The sequence below is a fragment of the Camelus ferus genome, chromosome 27 (genome assembly GCF_009834535.1).
Source record: "Camelus ferus isolate YT-003-E chromosome 27, BCGSAC_Cfer_1.0, whole genome shotgun sequence".
NCBI classification, from domain to species: domain Eukaryota; kingdom Metazoa; phylum Chordata; class Mammalia; order Artiodactyla; family Camelidae; genus Camelus; species Camelus ferus.
In genome coordinates, this window is record NC_045722.1 from 21,015,478 (window position 1) to 21,034,309 (window position 18,832).

The 18,832-nt window shown below is 33.3% G+C and overlaps 1 protein-coding gene across 8 annotated transcripts in view; it reads left to right on the top strand.

Annotated features, from left to right (window-relative positions):
- MEF2A (myocyte enhancer factor 2A) overlaps positions 1-18,832 on the top strand; it is a 124,255-nt gene that overhangs the window by 66,954 nt on the left and 38,469 nt on the right. For 7 of the 8 annotated variants that reach the window (XM_032469019.1, XM_032469021.1, XM_032469015.1 and 4 more), the window contains exon 4: positions 855-1,058. In XM_032469019.1, the coding sequence (XP_032324910.1) occupies positions 855-1,058 (204 nt within the window). Of the gene's footprint in view, positions 1-854; positions 1,059-6,806; positions 6,946-18,832 lie in introns of those variants that run through there. The other variant, XM_032469023.1, reaches the window with a different exon arrangement.

An 18,832-nucleotide genomic window follows, 5' to 3' on the forward strand; every position in this document is an offset into this window, starting at 1 on the left:
GTTAATGACAGAAGGCTAAAGGGGTTATGTGATTTTGCAAGGAAGTGAAAATAGTGATGGAGCATGGAATCTAAAGAGGGAAGAAAGGGCATGAGAATGTGTAGATGGTAACAGAGTGATGACGTAAATGGAGGACTTGATGAAGATTTAAGAAATTTCTGGAGAGAATACAAAATAGGAGTGCTGGATAGGAGGTAGTCAAAGTGGAATGCATGAAATTGAGATTTTGGAGGTGATACGATTATTAGTGATGGCAGAGTTAAGGGCTTGATATGTGGTGGCAGTTGATCATTTTGGAGGTTGAGAGGTAAAGGATGAGGAGCTGAGAGGCTGAGGTATTTGCACTAATTTTTTATGCAGATGCTGAAGTCACCAGAGAAAAGAACAGGGTTAGAAGGAGAAGTAGTTAGGTGATAATTACCAGTGCACGAGGGAGAGTGACCAGGGGGTCACCACAAGGAGAGTTATTGGGTGGTATAAATTTCATGGCTTAAGCTTCAAAATAGCTGGGGTTTTTAGAGGAGGAGAAAGAAAAATTAATTGGAGAAGAGAACGGGGAACTAAAAAGACATATCTTCCAGGCTCTTGAGTGCAGGAGGTATGATATTTTAAAACAAATAAAAAGCAGTCTCTATTTGAGAGGACTTCAGTGATAGAGTTCTCTTTGAGAAAGAAATATTTAAAGAATTTGAAAACACTTGGGACTTTGCTGATCCTAGACTGGGAATTTCAGTGGGTACAATAGAAGGGCTTGGGAGGAAGGGAGAGGTACAAGTTAGCTGAGTGGATGTAGGTAGTCTGTATTCAAGTACTACTAAAGCCTTTAATAAAAATACACTTTTTTTATTGTCTAGGTTACTTTTACAAAGAGAAAGTTCGGATTAATGAAGAAAGCCTATGAACTTAGTGTGCTGTGTGACTGTGAAATAGCACTCATCATTTTCAACAGCTCTAACAAACTGTTTCAGTATGCCAGCACTGATATGGACAAAGTTCTTCTCAAGTATACAGAATATAATGAACCTCATGAAAGCAGAACCAACTTGGATATCGTTGAGGTAACACATATCTCTAGTAATGCCTGAATTGCAGATAATAATTAAATATTCATTTAATAACTTTAACGGAAAGATTGCTTTTTATATCCAAAGTATGAATCAGTTATAGATACATCTTTTCTCTGAGTTGTTTCTTAGAAGGATCTAATTATTGCTGTACGATGACCCACTTACGTTTAAATATATCCTAATCATTGAGGAAAAATAAATGAGGTGGTTTTATAAAAACACTAGTATAGTCTAACATTTTGTTCATGATTACTTATTTTATATGAGTTTTTAAATTCATAAGAAACTATGTCACTTTGGAAAGTGTGCAGTTTTAGTTAAAATATGTCTTGATGTCATCACTTTAAACATGAAAGAAGTAGGAGAAAATGATGTAAATATTATTCCTGTTTTATTAATAGTGTTTAGTTGTGGGAGGAGGACGGTCTCATTTTCTTTCTTTCTTTTTTTAATATCTGTTGACCTTCAGTATCTCTCATAGTTCTACCAACCCAAGTTAAGTGAAAATAAAAGGAAATTTTTTGGAATGATTTTGATCTGTTGAGAAAGTGTTTTAAAACAAAACCTTCAAAAAAGAGGTCCAGTATGCTTTTGTCTTTAATTCTTTTCTGTTGCAAAATCTTCTTATAGAAATTAACTTTCTATGTATATTTCTGACAGCATTTTAAATTAGTTTCATAGTCATTCATCTTTTTTGTTTATATGTAGAGGTTTTTAAAATTTTTATTCAAAACAGGAATTTTTTTCCCCACTGTTTGACAAGACATATACTTTGGCTTAGTATTGTAATATTAGAAAACTGCTTCAGTAAATTAGGTATTTCTTTGGCTTAAGTCCTGAAACCATGTGAACTGATGCAAACCTAACTATAAAAGAAGAAATGAAGTCCCAACTTAGATTTTATTTGAGAAATTAAAATTAAGATAGAGGAAGAAATTTTATTTCATTGTGTAGGAGTCTAACTTATTTGCCTCCACAGATTATGTTACAGTTCTGAAAATACATTTTTAAATTCCCCTGTATTTTTCTGCCTTAGCCATTCCTTTTTGGACAGTAGTTGATTGCTACTACAAAAAAATTTTTCTCATGCTTATATTTAAAAACAATACTTATTTTTTAGCAATTAATCAATTGTTTGAAATGAAAAGTAAAATATAGTGTAATTACAGCTATGACTCATCTCTGTTGCTTGATTTGCCCACTGTTTTATTTAAGTGGCTTGCTGCCTTGAACCTCCTCTAAAGTGTATATGAAGCTTTTGACCCTGCTTTTGTTGATAAATTAAATTACATGGTTACATCTTTAGCCAGACTCTTTACCACAGTAATGTTTTTATCAATTGTAAATTATTTTACATCATTGAACTTTTAGGGTATATCTTATCACTTATGTGCAATATAAACTATTTAGTAGACTGTTTCCCTGTTATATATCCTTATGCATTTTGAATCATCATTTTGTAAACTAGGAGATCTTCATTTGGTTAAGCTTCATACGAGACTACATAACTGAATTTCCTTGAAACAGAGAGTATCCCTAGTGTTTAGTTTAAAATGACATCTTGTTTTAAAAAATCTCTGTGTCTTATCAAAAGCTCCACTGCCTTAAGTCAAACAAAGAAATAGAGTTGACTTTAATGGTGTCAACAAATAGGTATTCAAGCTAGTTTCATTGTAGAAGGCAACCTCCACCTTAACCCTAACTACTCTGCTCTTTTATTGCAGCAGTTGTTGTTCTTGGCCCCTGGAAGTTGAGGGTGCTTCACACTGCCTAAAGCTTACTTCCTTAGAGAATATGAAGAATATAGTGTGATTTAATCCTCACAGAATTTTCAAACTACCTCAGTCTTCACCTGTGTTGTAGTCAGCAATCGAAGTGTAAGAGAGTAAATCCCAAACATCTTTTAGCAGTCCTCGTATATTACAGGTTACTTCAGTATGAAGGAAAAGTTTTACAGGTCAATTATCAATTGGCATTTTGATGTTTTATTTTTTTAATTGGATTTCTTAGTTATAAGTGAACATGAATCTTACAATAACCCTTTATGAAGTTCTGAATTATATAAATATAGTAGACAGAAGACACATTGGATTATAAGGGATTTAATTTGTTGTGGTAGGATAAAATTATAAGGCTTAATTCACCTTTCTTGTAAATGTGTCACTGAGTTAATTTTCACTGTTAGACAATACTGGTTTCCCTTGTAAGATATTCTTTTTCCACATATAAAGGTGATGCAGCTACATCCTCACTAGTAGTGCATACACACCTCAGTTCTTTTTATCAGTGATGGTAATGGATTTATACTAATGAAGCTACCAAGATTGTTAAGTGAACCAAACTAAGTTAACAGAATAAGAGTAATAACAAATATTTACATAGACCTTCCTGTGGGCCACTTTCTAAGTGCTTTACAAATATCTCATTTAAGGATAATTTTAGAATGCCATTATAAATATTTTTTTCCTTTTTCACATAGTTTCCTTTAAAACAGTTGTAGTAATTGGAAGCAAACTTTTTGATGTCCCTTTGTTCATTTGACAAAAATATTTTAGGGGTTCCTGTGTGCCATTCACTTTGCAAAATGATGTTAGAGATTTCTAATTCAAGCCACAAGACTTTTTCTACCTACAGTTTTGTATACCATCGAGATACACTTTTACCAACTGAAGATTTTATATCTATAAAATTTTAACACATTGTTGTGATATTCTGGACTCTTTGGTCTTCTCATGTGGCTGTGCACATCAGCAATAAATGGAACAAGCTATAAGTCATCTACTTTAGAGTATTTCCTTATGTAATGTGATCAGCAGTGAAACTAACTGAAAACTTTGTTGAACAACTTACATAAGGCCTCTAACCTGAATTCACCTATTTCCTGTTGTATATATGTTAGTCTTTAAAATCAGCAGGGTTTTACTTTCCCCATATTACTAAAATATCCTTTGACAGAGTCTTGAATATATTCAAATGGAGTCCTCTGTAGATGTATTTCTGATCTGTTGTATCCTATACACAGGCCCTTTGTGGATGTACCGTGAAGAGAAGAAAGATGGGTGCCCTGTAATGTTAACCACTCCTGCATAGTCTACAGCATAAGGATGCACATGCATTATCCCTCTGGGAGTAGATCTAGTATGTTCTCTGAGAGCACTATAGAATAAATATAATATAGTAAAAGTAGAAGTAGCTGGTATTTGAATATTGTGATGATAAACAGAGAGGAAGACATGATGCTTACATTTATCTACCTTTCAATTTTTAAACACAGGTGTTAGAAACCTATCTACAGAATGGTGTTCTGTCTTTGCTTTTCCTTGTTTCGTATTATTTATATTTTAAAACTAGTCTCTTAAAATTTTAATCAGTTTAAATGTTTTAATTACAGTTAATACAAATTATTTCTATATAGCTTTGTTTTTTTAAGGTAGTTTACATTAAAGTCTGTTTTAAGGTAGTTTAAATTAAAGTCTCCAGTGTCTTGTGGTTTGTATGGACCTCCTGTGTTGAGAAAGCTAAACACATGAAAATGGAAACTTACACATTAGGAGATTGTCATTGAGATAAACTTTATAAGAGACTTCATAACTGGATTTCTTTGAAATAGAGAGTATCACTGCTGTATTTAAAATGATATCTTATTTGAAAATGTTTGCATACTGCTTTTCAGGAGTATCTTCTGTACAAAAAATGAGTTTTACTACCTTATTTCTTATAGTTCATTAGGAGACATCAAAGATACATGTATTTTTTCATGTTGGTAAGCACTGACACAAAAACAGGTGGCAGACTTTTGATTGGTCCTACAAAAAGTAGTCATTTAATTGAAATGTACAAAGAAAATGTTATTAACTCCCCAATTTTCTTTTCAGTAAGCTAAGATTTAAAAACTTGTGAACTGTATTATGTAATTTTTTAAGACCATTAGATATATCCTAGAGTATTAGAAACTAGAAATGAAAATCACCAATATGATTAGTCACCATTATTCATACGGATGTGTATATACATTGAATTTATACTAAATAAAATCCTAGAACCAATAGAAGGTTTTGGCATTAAAATGAAAGTTATGCTAAAGGCATGAAAAGAGAATTTTAGCATCTGCTACACAAAAAAACACCTAAGATTACTTTTGTACTCACTTTTTTCTTTCATGTTGCAATGGTATTTGAAATATTAAATATTTCTACTCATAATATTTAAAATAGCTGTGACTTGGTGGCTTTGGAGAATATTCAGTAAATATCTTACGTGGTGATTTAGATCATTATGCTGTCATTTAAGGATGTACAGGGGCCATTTATCTCTCTTATTAACACCTTGTGAACTGTTCCCAAATAGAGGTATTTTCTTCACCACAGGAATACTGAAGTATTTAAAAATTTTTTTAACTTGCATTATCTCATTTGATCTTCATATTTAAGATAAGCTTTTTCAGAAGCAGAAACTGAGACTACAGTTAAATAACTTTCCCAGAGTCATGTAGCAATTTAGTGGCAGAACAGGGATTAGAACCTGGATCTTTGACATTATCCCCTTCCTTTGCTCTCCAGTTTACCATATCCATCGGTGCTCTGGAACATTTTACCATAAATGGATAAGATTTTATACATACACCGGTCATGTATAACATAGCAAACATGAACAAGTTTTCCTCAATAATAAACAGAAAATGAATGAGGATAATTGCAATAAGAATAATATATAACATTCATCAAGTATTTAATGTGACCTGGTATTCTTCCAAGGGCTTTTACTTATATTATCTTATTGAATCCCTCTAATTGTCCCCATTTCACAGTTGAGGAAGTTGAGGCACAGTGATAAATGAAATAAGACTGATAATTTAGATTCTAAAGGGAGAGAAAATCTGCTTTTTTGAGTCTTAATAGTTCCTCCCTGCTCTCAAATTACAATGGAATTTGAAAATAATATCTTAAAGAAAGGAAGATATTAGGGAAGGGATATAAAGGAAGGGAATCAATATAAGATGCATCTATCAATTATTTAAAAAACAGCTGGTAGTAAAAGTGATCATGCTAAGGAGTACGTTATTTAAAATCAGTTCGTTCTCAGAGTGTGGTGCCCTGACTAGGAACATCAGCATCACTAGAGAACTTGTTACTGATCTTAAGTTCTTGGGCCCCATCTCAGACCTGCTGAATCAGAACCTTTTGAGATGAGGTCTAAGCAATCTTGTATTAACTTGAGTTAACTTGTCCTAAGTGCAGGGAAACTAAAAGCTTCACGTTAACAATGCAGTCTCTTGGCGGTACTTATCCGGCTTTTTCCTAAGAGTATCTATCCTCTGAAATAATTTCAAGCAGTGAGCAACCACAAATTGAAACTTTTAAGACCTTCTAAAGAGCAGTTGAAAATAGTATGCTGATATTGGTGTGAATTGCAAACTAGGGAACACATTTTTAATGGGTAACCTTTTGATTCCGTTCTGTGTAGTTACATGTACTTCTTTGAGTGTGTTTAATGGGGCTGGCGGGAATGTGTGGGGAGATGGACTCCAGTTTCTCAGTTGAGCAAAAAAGAAAGATAAATGACTTTTGTCTCCTGAGATCAACTAGTTATAGAACTGGAGGCGTGACTGTGTTTAGGTTTTCTGACAGTATTAAGTCCTCACAGAGCCTTTTTGAGCCAGTTGGTTTTTTTCTCCCCATGTTACAGATGAGGAATGGAACAGACAGGGAGTGTTTAAGAGGCTTGCCTAATGTTTTACAGGGCTGCAGTGGAGCGGCAGGGAAAGGGAAAAAATAATGAAACACCTGAAGACAAGACAAAGCTTCCCTCCACCTCCAGCCCCCTGCCTTGCTCTTTTATTCCTAACAGAGCCTGAAGCAGCAGGATGGTGATTCACAGGGTGAGGCACGCAATCCTCATGGCTCTCCTCCTCTTCCCACATGTCCTGCACCATCACCTCACACAGCAGTCACCATAGCTCTTGCAATTTCAGTTTTACTATTTCCATTTTACTGTGTATTTGAATATTATTATTTATCATACAATATTGATTTTCATTTATGTGCTTTCTATAAGGAACAATGCATCTCTACATGTGCTTTTTATTTTCTTGAGGTCAGGTTTTTCTCCATCAGAGATTGATGGTGTTGATTTATAAACAGGAGTTCATAGATAAAAAGGATGATACATGTATCACTTTATAATATAGCTCACATTTCTGTAATGCATTTCTTGTGGTTATTGATGAATACCTTTGTGTCCTTTTTATGTCCCTGTGTGTCATGGATTGAGTGTCTAGTACTTAGATAAGTTGTTCTTTTTTCTCTAGAAGTTCTTTGATACATTTACCAAATTTTTGACCAGTGGAAGAAGGAGAATTGGGAGACTGGTCAGAGAAAATGTTCTCTAGATGTGACACCATCACCTGAGTCCTTTAAAGGATAGGGTTGGCGAGGGAAAAGGGGTTAAAAGAAAGGATGTTGTAGGTTAGGGGGGCAACTTCTGTGGAAAGGAAGAAATGAGACATAGCACAAATATCGTATGGAGTTAAAATCTGCTAAGTATAGCTGTAGTGTAGTGTGAAGAGTGGAAATAGCTAAGACCTGAGAAGTAAACCAGATTCTGAAGAGATGTGTAATGCCCTTGACTTTCTCCTGAAGCTTTGGGTGGCTATTGAAGGAGCCTAATAGAACAGCTGCTTGAGTTTTACTGACTATTTTGCACTCCCCAAGCTATTAATTCTGTTAGAATTGCATTGTAACCTTCTTGATTGGGGTTAAAGAGAAGGGAAGAGAAGAGGATAAAAGTATTTAATATAATGCATTATTTCTTCATTTTTAAATTTATTGCACTGATACTTATCATACTATGTATGAGGCATTGTATTAGACACTGGTAATATGGTGGTAGCTGGCCATATGTCTTCTGTTTTCCTAAGAAGATGACATGTTGGCTATTACATTATCTTACCTCAGAAGTCTGTTTGTTAGATACACTTCAGTATGGATTCAAGATGCTTGGAATCCCAAGATTTTGATGTTTTCCACCAGATGTTAACCATTCAGCATATAAATGTTAAACTACTACTAGAGCTGGAAGCTCATTTAGAGCAAAAAATGAGGGTATTTACCGTATTTAACAATGTTCTGGGTATGCCTGAAAAGTGAGATATATCTATAGTGATATTTCAGTTTTCTTATATAAAGGTATCTAATGAAGACATGCATTTTTTTTTAACCAGGCCATTCAGACACATACTTTAAAATTAAGGAGATAGTTAACAGATTTTATATTTATTTTGAAGTTATTTTTATAGCTTAGTCCTGGGAGAAACTGTTTAGGGATCTGGAGTGTCTAAAGAGAGAGATCTTCTTGGCATTTGTCATAACTCTACTTTTTAATTTACAGTTATGCAATCAGTGCTGTACCTGTAAACAATTCCAAATGGTAGTATGAACTACTTATATTTTGGAAAAGTAAATATACCTTATAATTATCTAGGGTTTTGTTTGATGGGTTGATTTACAACTTTTAATATGTGCTTTGATCCTTGTGTATCCTAAGGCTATTCTGTAAAGAATATTATTACATGTGTAAGCACATTGGTATGTGACTATATTTATTTGTTTAGTCAAAGAATATTATAGATCTTATTTTAGTTCATTAGCAGTAGAACACCAGAAGGTAAACTTTAATACTGTTTTTAAAATGTTAGTGATTTTTAAAAATTGATAAATAACCTATATGCTTGAGTCTTAGCGAATGTGCCAAAGCTTGATTATTCATACTGAAATTTACTTCTTGTAATTCAATGGAGAATATTTTTCTTATGCTTTGGTTCTGAACAAATTTTCTTTTCATATAACTAGTTAGTATTTTGTGGTAATTTCTGGGCTTGAGTTGTTATTTCTAGAATCTATCTTGAAAACTTCAAAAATGATTATGTTCTACAAAAAGACCTTAGAAATATCAACTAGTATTTGTGCATGAATTTTCGAATTTAGTTTGCTTTTTTATGCCACCAGTGTTTATATAGGATTATCCCATAATATTATATAATCAAAATATTTTCATTGCTATTTTCCACATTTTTATAGTTGAATTAAGTTTTTAAAAATTGTTCTGTTACTTTGGGTTGTAAAAAACCTACCAGTTATGTTTTGAAGGACAATTAAAAAGTAAAGGTTTAGGTGGATATTTAGGTGTTTGAAAAGTATTATAATTCTCAAATCTTATTTGATTATTTGATATTTCAGATATAATTAGTATTATAATTAGCATTTCTTAGCCATATTAATTGGTTACTTACTGAAAGTTTCTGGTACCAGTACTAAGCTCAGTATCAGAAGAGAAAGCAGTATGAAAGGTCTAAACCTTGTGGGTTTTGAGGATAATGTATGTGAAAACATTTTAAAACTATTCTGTATTAGTTATGTTATTTCTGGTCACAAGCAACAGTAGACCTGGCTGAAACTAGTCTTTAAAACAGGGATATTTTTTATATTACATACCAAAAAAATACAGCAGTTTGGTAGAGATTCGACTGTTGAAGTGGGCTTCAGTTTTTGTGTTTTCACAGGCATCAATTTTGTTGATTCTGGCTTCTTCATATTGAGAGTGGCAGCCTGAAGAACTTAACATCTGTACATAGCATCATTGAAAGCAGCACTATTGAACTTTCTGTGATGATGGAAATGTTCTACTATGCTGTTCAGTATGGTAGCCATTAGTAGTGTAGGTGATGAGCACTTGAAATATGATTAGTGCAAGTAAGGAACTGAATTTTTAGTTTAAGCTAGCTAGTGGCTGCCATACTGTGAAGCACTGATACAAAGTATGAGAAATAAATACTCCTGCTGTCAGGAGGCCTTTCCTTTCCTGCTGAAAGTTGTTTCTGCTATTTCCTCTTTCCTGGCTCCCCTTTCCTAGGGAAAAATCACCAGGGAACCAAAGTTACTTCTTTATTACACTGACATCATTCCCTCTTTACCAGTTTCATATGAGCTAATTTACATCCAAAAATACAGTATGGTAGAGCAGACTGTATTGTTTAACCGTAGACAGTTCTTTCTTTTCTTTTGTTTTCTTTTCTTTTTTAAAGATACCATTCATCAGCTATGTTCATCTGAATAAATGACTGCTATATAAAAGAAAATTATTCAGAGAGGGGAAGTTGTATTCTCCAGTTTCTTTTGGGGTATAATTAAAGTTGTTTTCATAGACTCTATTGGCTTTTGTTTTACTTAGTTCTGTTCATTGGTACCTGGGTATAGGACTCAATAGGTATAAATTCCATTGTGATGATTATTCACAATCATAGTAAACATTTCCACAGTTTTCAGTAACTTGCATAAAGTGCTTTCATATTACCTGATATCTTTATAGATCATTGCCTCAGATATCTTTTATTGTTATGTGACATTGAATGCTCAGTGAGGCAACTTTGTGTAGCTAGTGGCTACCACAGTGGATACTTTAGACATACTTGAGATTAACTTTCTCCATCTTTTTATTGAGATATAATCTACACACCATAAAATTCACCATTTTAAATTATACAATTCAGAGGTTTTTAGTACACTCACAAGTTTGTGCAACCATGAACACTAATTCCAAAGCATTTTCATCAGTCCAAAAAGAAACTTGGTACCCATTAGCATTATTTCCCAATCCCCCTTCCCCCACATCCTGGCCACCACTAATCTACTTCTTTGTGTCTATGGATTTGCCTCTACTGGAGTTACACACAATATGTGGTCTTTTTATCTGGTTTCTTTGATTTAGCAGATGTTTTCAAATTTCATCCATATAATAGCATGTATTCATTTTTCATTTCATGGCTAAATAGTATTTCATTGTGTGGATATACCACATTTGCTTATCCATTTATCAACAGAGGAACATTGGGTTGTTTCTACTTTTTGACTGTTGTGAAAATGCTGCTATAAAACTTGTGTACAAGTTTTTGTATGGCACATTTTCATTTCTCTTGGGTATCTCACAGGTTTATAATCTTTGCTAGATTGTATGGTATCTCTGTTTAACTTTTGGGGGAAGTTGATGGTGGAACTCTGTGGAAAATGTGGAATTCTTTACTGTATTTAACTTAAGAAGCAAAAAAATAAAAAAAAAAACCAATTATGTGGATGTCATTAGAAAATTCTTGGCTCATTTTTTCCTAAAAATGTTAATTTTTTCCCCCCAGTAATGTTGAGTCAGGTTATCTGGACCAACCCTTTAACTGAAGCCAACTAAAAATGCTAGATGAATTGTACAGAAATTTTTTTTTAAACATCAGAGAGCTATTAAGGGATATGCCAGGCCAAAATCTAAGAAAAAATTGGAACCTAAAAGGTAAAGAATTGTTTAGCACTCTGGCTACACTGACTCATTTGCCCATCTGAATAAAACAGTTGAAAAACTAAGCTTCATGAAGTTTTAGTGATTCAGAGGCAAGGGGACAGTTACTACTTGTAGGTCTCTGAGTCTGATAGATTGCCTTCCATATTATATGGTGGGACTTCAGTCAGAGGGGAGCCCACTGCCTTTTCCCTACTTACAAGGATTGCAAAGAGAGTTTTTTTGTGCAAAAGAGAAGAAAAGTAAGAAAGAGAGCCTATCTGTGAGGTGTTCTAAAGCAAGTACCAGCATTGTGAAGAATCGCAGGCCAAAGTCAGATAACACAAAAAGTCTAAGAAAATCTAGTGTGCCAGTTACTTGGGTGGAGCAAATGTATATATCCTTTTTGAAGAAAGGCACTTTATTGTAGGCATCAGAAATCTTCAAATAACCTTTCAAAATCATTGAGCATCCATCATAAAGCATCTAACATCACTTATGCTAACTAATACAGAAATTAAATCCAGCAGTATATGTAAGGGATAATAAATTATGACTAAGTTGGATTTACCCTAGGAATGCAGGGTTGATCTAACAAAGTATCCTTTTATCATGGACTGGAATTGTCAATATTGTATATATCAATCCTGCATAAATAATCTTTATAGAGTTAGGAAATGCCAGTTGAAATTCCAAGAAATTATTTTTTTAAGAATTCAGCAACTGATTCTGAAATATATAAGGAAATTTCAGAGGAAAAGAAGACAAGACACTCTGAAGAATAGCAGAATAGCAAGGTGAGAAGGTTTGCACTACAATACATTGAGACTAATTTTAAAGCTGTAGTAATGAAGATGCTGTGGCAATGGCACAAACAGCAAATGCCAAACATGTCAATGGAGTAATAGAGGACTCGGAAATAGAAGCTCCATGCACCTATGTAGATAATATGGTATCTCAAATCAAAGTGAGGGAAAGAAACTCTTTAAGCAATGGTCCTGGGACAGTTGGATATATATCTAAGAAGGTGACTATTCATATCTTTTACAAAATCTACCTCCAGGAAGATTATAGTCCTAAATATGAAAGACAAAATTACAAAGCTTGTAGGATATAATACAGGAGAATATGTTCATGATTTTGAGGTAGGGGAGGATTTCTTACACAAGACATAAATATTACTACTATAAAGGATAATTGCAAAGGGAAAAAATTGAGCAATTTGACTTTACTAAAATTAAGAACCTGTTTTCATCCAAAGACAAGGGTTAAGCCTGCAACATAATGGGAAAAGATTTTTACAGTGCATAAAATTAGCAAAGGACTTATGTTGATTACAAATAAAAGAATGACTATACAGCAATTAAAAAAAAGACAAACAACTCAATAGGAAAATTGGCAGAATGCTAGAACACTTGGCACCTCACAAAAGAGAGAAAATCCAAATGGCCAATAGTTATGAAATGTGCTGCATTTTCTTAGTAATCAAGGGAATGCAAATTAAATCCTCGTAGGTAGAAATGTACGTTAATACAACTACTTTTTAAAAAACAGTTTTGCATCATCTAGTATAACTGGATACTAAATTCTGCTTCTAAGACTACCCTAGAGAAATGTGTGCAGCTATGCAGTAAACTGTGTCTACAAAAATGTGCATAACACCATCTTCATAATAGCCAAAAGATTGAAGCAACTCTAATACCTATCTGCAGTAGAAAGGATATGCAGCTTTTTTCTCATGCAATATAATATTCGGTGAAAATGAACAAACCGTAACTATATGCAACCGTATACAGTGATACTATAAAAATAAGTTATAATGAAGGAGGCCAAAGTAACACATGAGCAAAGCTAAATTATATTTTTAGTGAGATACACAACACACACACACACACACACAAACACATACACACACACAAAGAAAATACAGAAACTTCTCATCACAGAGTTAGGATGGTATTACCTATAGAGGAGGGAGGGGAGAGTTGTGTGATTGAGGGAAATATGTAGGATTCTGGTTCTGGCCTTTTTGTTTTTTGTTCTTTTTTTTTTTTTTTTGACCTGATTAGAATTATTGTTGTTCCCTTTATAATTCTTGAATTTTACGTAAATTTCGATGTCTTTTTCCTTATGTATGTTTCACAGTTTTAAAAAAAACTAAACGTTTTTATGTGCTTTCAAAGTGTCTAGGAAGAATTAGAAGTATTAAAACTGGTCCTTTTCCCCCAGTTCCCAAGAAACTTAAGATATATTATTCCTTTATGTTACAAGTATTCACTTACACCTTATTCTCCAGCTGCAGATTATCCACTCAGCCTGTATTTGTGGAGCATCTGCTGCCTCACTGCTTCACAGAAAGGAGATGTATGGTGGGCGGTGATGTTGAGGGTTGGTTTAGTTGATGAGCTCATTGTACATTTTAAAACTATGCATATACACCTTTTGACTACTTTTAATTCCACAGTTTCACTTCTAAGTGCTGTGATTATATTTGAAATAGAATTTGACAATTATTGTAAAATTGAGTTATATTAAAGAATATTTCAATTCTTGGTTGGCAGTAGTTAAAAATGCAGTCTTGTCTGACATGGGCTCTGGTAAACACTCAGGCAGTATAGACTCCTGAATCTAAAAATTAGTAGCATGTCTTATGCCAGTCCCTTGGGATTTATACCAGTTCTTATTTCAGACTCCACATAGTTTAAATATTTATTTAAATATATTTATAATAAAAATATCCTGAATACTAAATTCCTTCATAAACAAATACCAAAGATTTTGTACATGTATTTGTACATAATATATTTTATATATACATATATGTGTATATATAATTTCCATGGAGAATAAATGTCTTAAATTTTAAATACGTTATTTTGTGCTGATGAGAGAATATAAGCTAGAAGAAATCTATTTAAAATTAGTTGCCTCTAATTTTTAATTTATTTTGAAATATGTTTGTTAAGTTTATTGTGTAAAGGAAAACCTGGATATACTTAGAAAAAAAGACCAGACATCATTGTTCTTGCCTCCTTAAAACGAACATGTATCAAAGATTTTATTTAATAACAGCAATAGTTAAAGAATGCTAAAATGAATTTATAAATGCAAGCAAAATTGGTCACTATTCACAAGGTGATAATCAGTGACATTCCACAGGAAACAACTTCTATGAATAGGAATTATTTGCAGTTAACTATCAGTTTTCTGATAGTTTTAAACTAACATTTATCTCTACAGATTAGTAAAATAGCCTTGTCAAAGTTATAAAGATGGATATAACCGCAGTGGAGGTTCTAGCCAGGATACCTCCTAATTTCAGTTTTTCACTGTTTCTCCTTAAGTTGGTGTGAAAATTTTAAACTTATGAGCCTTCCTACCAATGAAGTCTTTTAATTAGTAGGTAGAAGGCTTTAAGTTACTCTTTATTTGGGTAAAACTGATTTAATTAATGCCAAAAAACAAAAACAAAACCTTCTCTTATAAGTTTAATTTGGGCATTTCCGGTTGAGAAAGCTTAGATGTGATGTAGGAATCCTTTTTCCCTGGAAATGCTTTCAGGTAAAGCACTAACCACTCTTTCCTCAATAGCTTGATTTTTACTTTAGAACTCATTAACTTCAGATGGAGAGGAACTCTGTTTTAAGAATATGGGGTTTGCAGTTTTAGATGTTACACTCTTAATACTCTGATATGAATAATATTCCATTTATGAATTGTCACAAGAATTAAGGATTTTCTCCTAATTTCTTGAAGAAGAGTACTGAAGGGTCATAATCCTCCTCTGATTGTACTTCCGTAATTTTTGTTTGTTTGTTTTCATATTCTTTTTCATTATATGTTACTACAAGGTATTGAGTATATAGTTCCCTGTGCTATGGAGAAGAAACTTGTCTATTAATTTTATATATAGTACATAGTATCTCCAAATCTTGAACCATAATAAATTAATACAGATCATTAATCAGATTATCAAATATTTTCAAAAATTTTAAATAACAGCACATTGCTTTTTTCTTTTAAAAACCAATAATCAATCTAATACTAAATCCTAACAGGTGTTACTAGGAAATCTTTCCCCCTGAGTTTAGATCCTTATGAATCATGAGTCAAGGGTAGTGTCATTCTTAACAACTGTTAAACAATTTTTTTCGAAAAAAGTAAAATCATGACTCTCAGACAGATATAAAATGAACATAAGTCAAAGGTTTTAACTTACTAATTACTGCGGAAACCAAAAAAATGTTGCAGCTGGTTAATGGGTAAGTCCAAAGATTAGACAATCCATAAGCCCATCAAAAAGGCAAAATTAATTTGCTTCATAGATGCAAAAACTAACATCTTCCACAGTGAGGAAAGAAGTCAGTTGAATCTCCACCAGACAGAATCTATTTGCGTGTCTGTAAACACTAATTATTTGCTTTACTATCAGTTTTCTACAGATTAACTTCTATATCTACAAAGTTGTGAAATAGCTTGAAGACAGGCACAAACCACATAGAATCAGATGGCCTGGAAGGATGTGTCCTAATCAATGCATAGTTTCCATTAAAGACAGTTAGCAGTTACTTTTTGATTCATTGAAAAATCTTTCACATTTTGTCTTTACATTGTGTTGAAGGTAAATGTTAGCGAAGGGCATCCATTGTTTAAAACCTATATTTTGTACCATAAATGACAGTATGCAGAAAGTACCTTGACTGAATTGGCTCAAGATCACAAAAAGAAAAGCCATTAAAATCGTAATAGAATTTAACTTTATTGTGACAAGTAGAAGTATTTGTTCTTCAAAGATGTTTAACTGACTCTCCAGAAATAAATTTTCTGTCTTCTATAGATATGGACTGATGAAAATTTGGTGCATTAATTTTATGATTTCATGTACATAATCTTGCTAGCGAGAATCTTTAAATGTGTTTGGAACACTGACTAACACTGGACATAGAACAGGTTGTATCAGGTCGGCTTAAGTTGATTAATACCTCAGTTGTTGATCACAACAGATCCCTTTAGCAATTTATAATGTGTGTTTCAGAATACAATTATTTAAGAAAAGCAACTGGGATAAATTAACTTCAATGGTATATGCCACTGAAATGTGAAACTATTTTGGCACAATTGAGTTTTCCCCTTAAGTTTGCCGTAATGGCACTGAAAAACTGTCAGTCACATGTGTAAGAATAAAGTACTTTTAAAGTCCTATTTACTTCGGAATGGGACAGTATAATCATCAGTAATAGCCATAGAGTAAGCACACAGTGCCAATACTCTTGAATTTTTTCCCACTTAAAAGCAGATTCCTCACTCAGAGAGACCTTTCAGACAGTGTTTTCTTCACTGAGCAAGTGTTTATTGTGGCTAACTTGAAGCACGTGAGAAAACTGAAGCTAGCCTGTTTCTTATATGCCTCGCTTGGCCTTGTTAATAGATTACAGCATTCCACTTGTTAGTACCAGTGACAGAGGAGGAACTTTTACTATTATGCTATGTGGTAATGATAAAGAAGACAGAAAAAGTCTTTTTATGGTAGTTGGGTGCTCACAACAACCCTCCATGTTGTGGTGATAAGAAGACACAAGTTGGATATCCTGCAGAGGCACATTAACTTGTTATCTGCAGGGCTGATACAGCCTCCTAAATTCTCTCACAGTGACAGGAACCCCATCTAAAGTGAGGGTTTGCAGAGCCAGAGATACGAGAGCACTGTTCTTCCTCATGAGTACAAATAGGGTTAACCCTACCATTGTAGAATAAAAAAGTTTTGTGATTATTAAACTAAAGCCATATTCTTCTCTTGTGCAATTTTTAAATGTTCAAAGGGACATACTTGGTGATTGCTGTTAGTGGAAGAGCAAGACTATGAATTACCTAGTCTTAGAATATATAAATATGAGGGGAAAATACCTAGAGATTTCAGGCTAGAATAAATCAACTTTATGATAAAATCTGTGTGTAGGCACCTACTGTTTTTGTTCTGTATCTAGAGCTGTGTAGGTTATAAAAGTTCATTGTGTTCCAGTATTCTGAGTGTTAATGTCTTCACTGCTGATAGCAAGATGCAGAGTTGGCAAGCAGACCTTGCTGCCACCATGGATGGGGGAGGGTACATGTCTCCATCCTTCAGTTCTAAACAACAGGACCTTTCATGGCTGAGTACATATAAAAGTCTATGTGATTAGTTAGACTCATAGAACTCAGAGCCATGGAGCCAGTGTTGGGGAAGTAGGTATAGTGTTTGCTGTGTGCTCATGGTTAGTGATTATGTTGTGGGGGTTTCAGGCATTGTGTGTGGGATTCGTAGCACATGCCAAGTAATCGAGAGGCTAACATATCTATACCAATGATTTCTTATGTCTTTAAACGTGCAAGGAAAAAATCAAATAGAGTAAAGTGAAATTTTAAAGAACTTCAGAGAAATTAAGGAAAAAAATCTCAAACCTTAATGTATTGTGTGTTTACCTTTTGCTTCTCTCAAGAGGAAATGAGTAAAATAAGCATTCATAATTATTATAAATGATGTTTTAAAGGACACTGAGATCTGTTATTATGAATTATTTAAAAATATTCCTTAAATCTAATATAATCACTTGTAAATGCACACATCTAGTACTAGTCTATTGTGCAAACATTTCTTAACTAAACAAGCTCTGACAGGTAGGCTTACTTGAAAAAATTTAACTTCATAAAGCTTCTCTGTAGTTGCCTGGAAAATCAGCAAGTCTCACAGCTAGCTAAGTTGTTGAAACCTAAAAATTCTACTTTAAAATAAGATCCATCAGCATTTTTTAAAATTTAGACATTCTGGAAGTGAATTAATATTCCATAGATTGTTAAGCCCTAGGTTTTAAATTTTATGCTTTTAAATGCTAGACAAGTCCTTTTGTGATGATTTTAATTTAAAAAATTAAAAATCATAAAACCAACCATTCACTATATTTCTATCCCAGAATAAGAAAAAAAGAGTCAGTGTGATGTCAGGGATACTTTGATGACACTCAAAATTCTCCACAAAGTCAATTCAGTGGATCAGGTCAATCCATGAGGGAGCTCTCTAGAAAGAGTTAGCAAAGTGTGGAAAAGATTATGCTGATGTAGTTTTTAATACAGATTTTAAAGATATGTGAAGTCTCTAACAATATGTACATTCTGCATAGGAAAGAGTCCTTTCTGTCATATATAAATAGGTATTTGAATTTTTCTACTTCAGAGTTATGTATGAAAATGATAGTTCTTAAGAACAAATTAGGAATGAAATTATTGGGGTGTTGTGCCTATTCTTATGAATAAGTTGAACTCTCAGGAAGAAAGGAATGTCAGTAGATGAAATTGCTGAAATATTCATTTTATAAAGGTACTATGGTAACTTCCCAAAGCATCATTTTGATACATTTGTATTTCAGTTCTTATACTCATTGGCCCTAACAGGTGTGTTGGATCAGGCTATAACC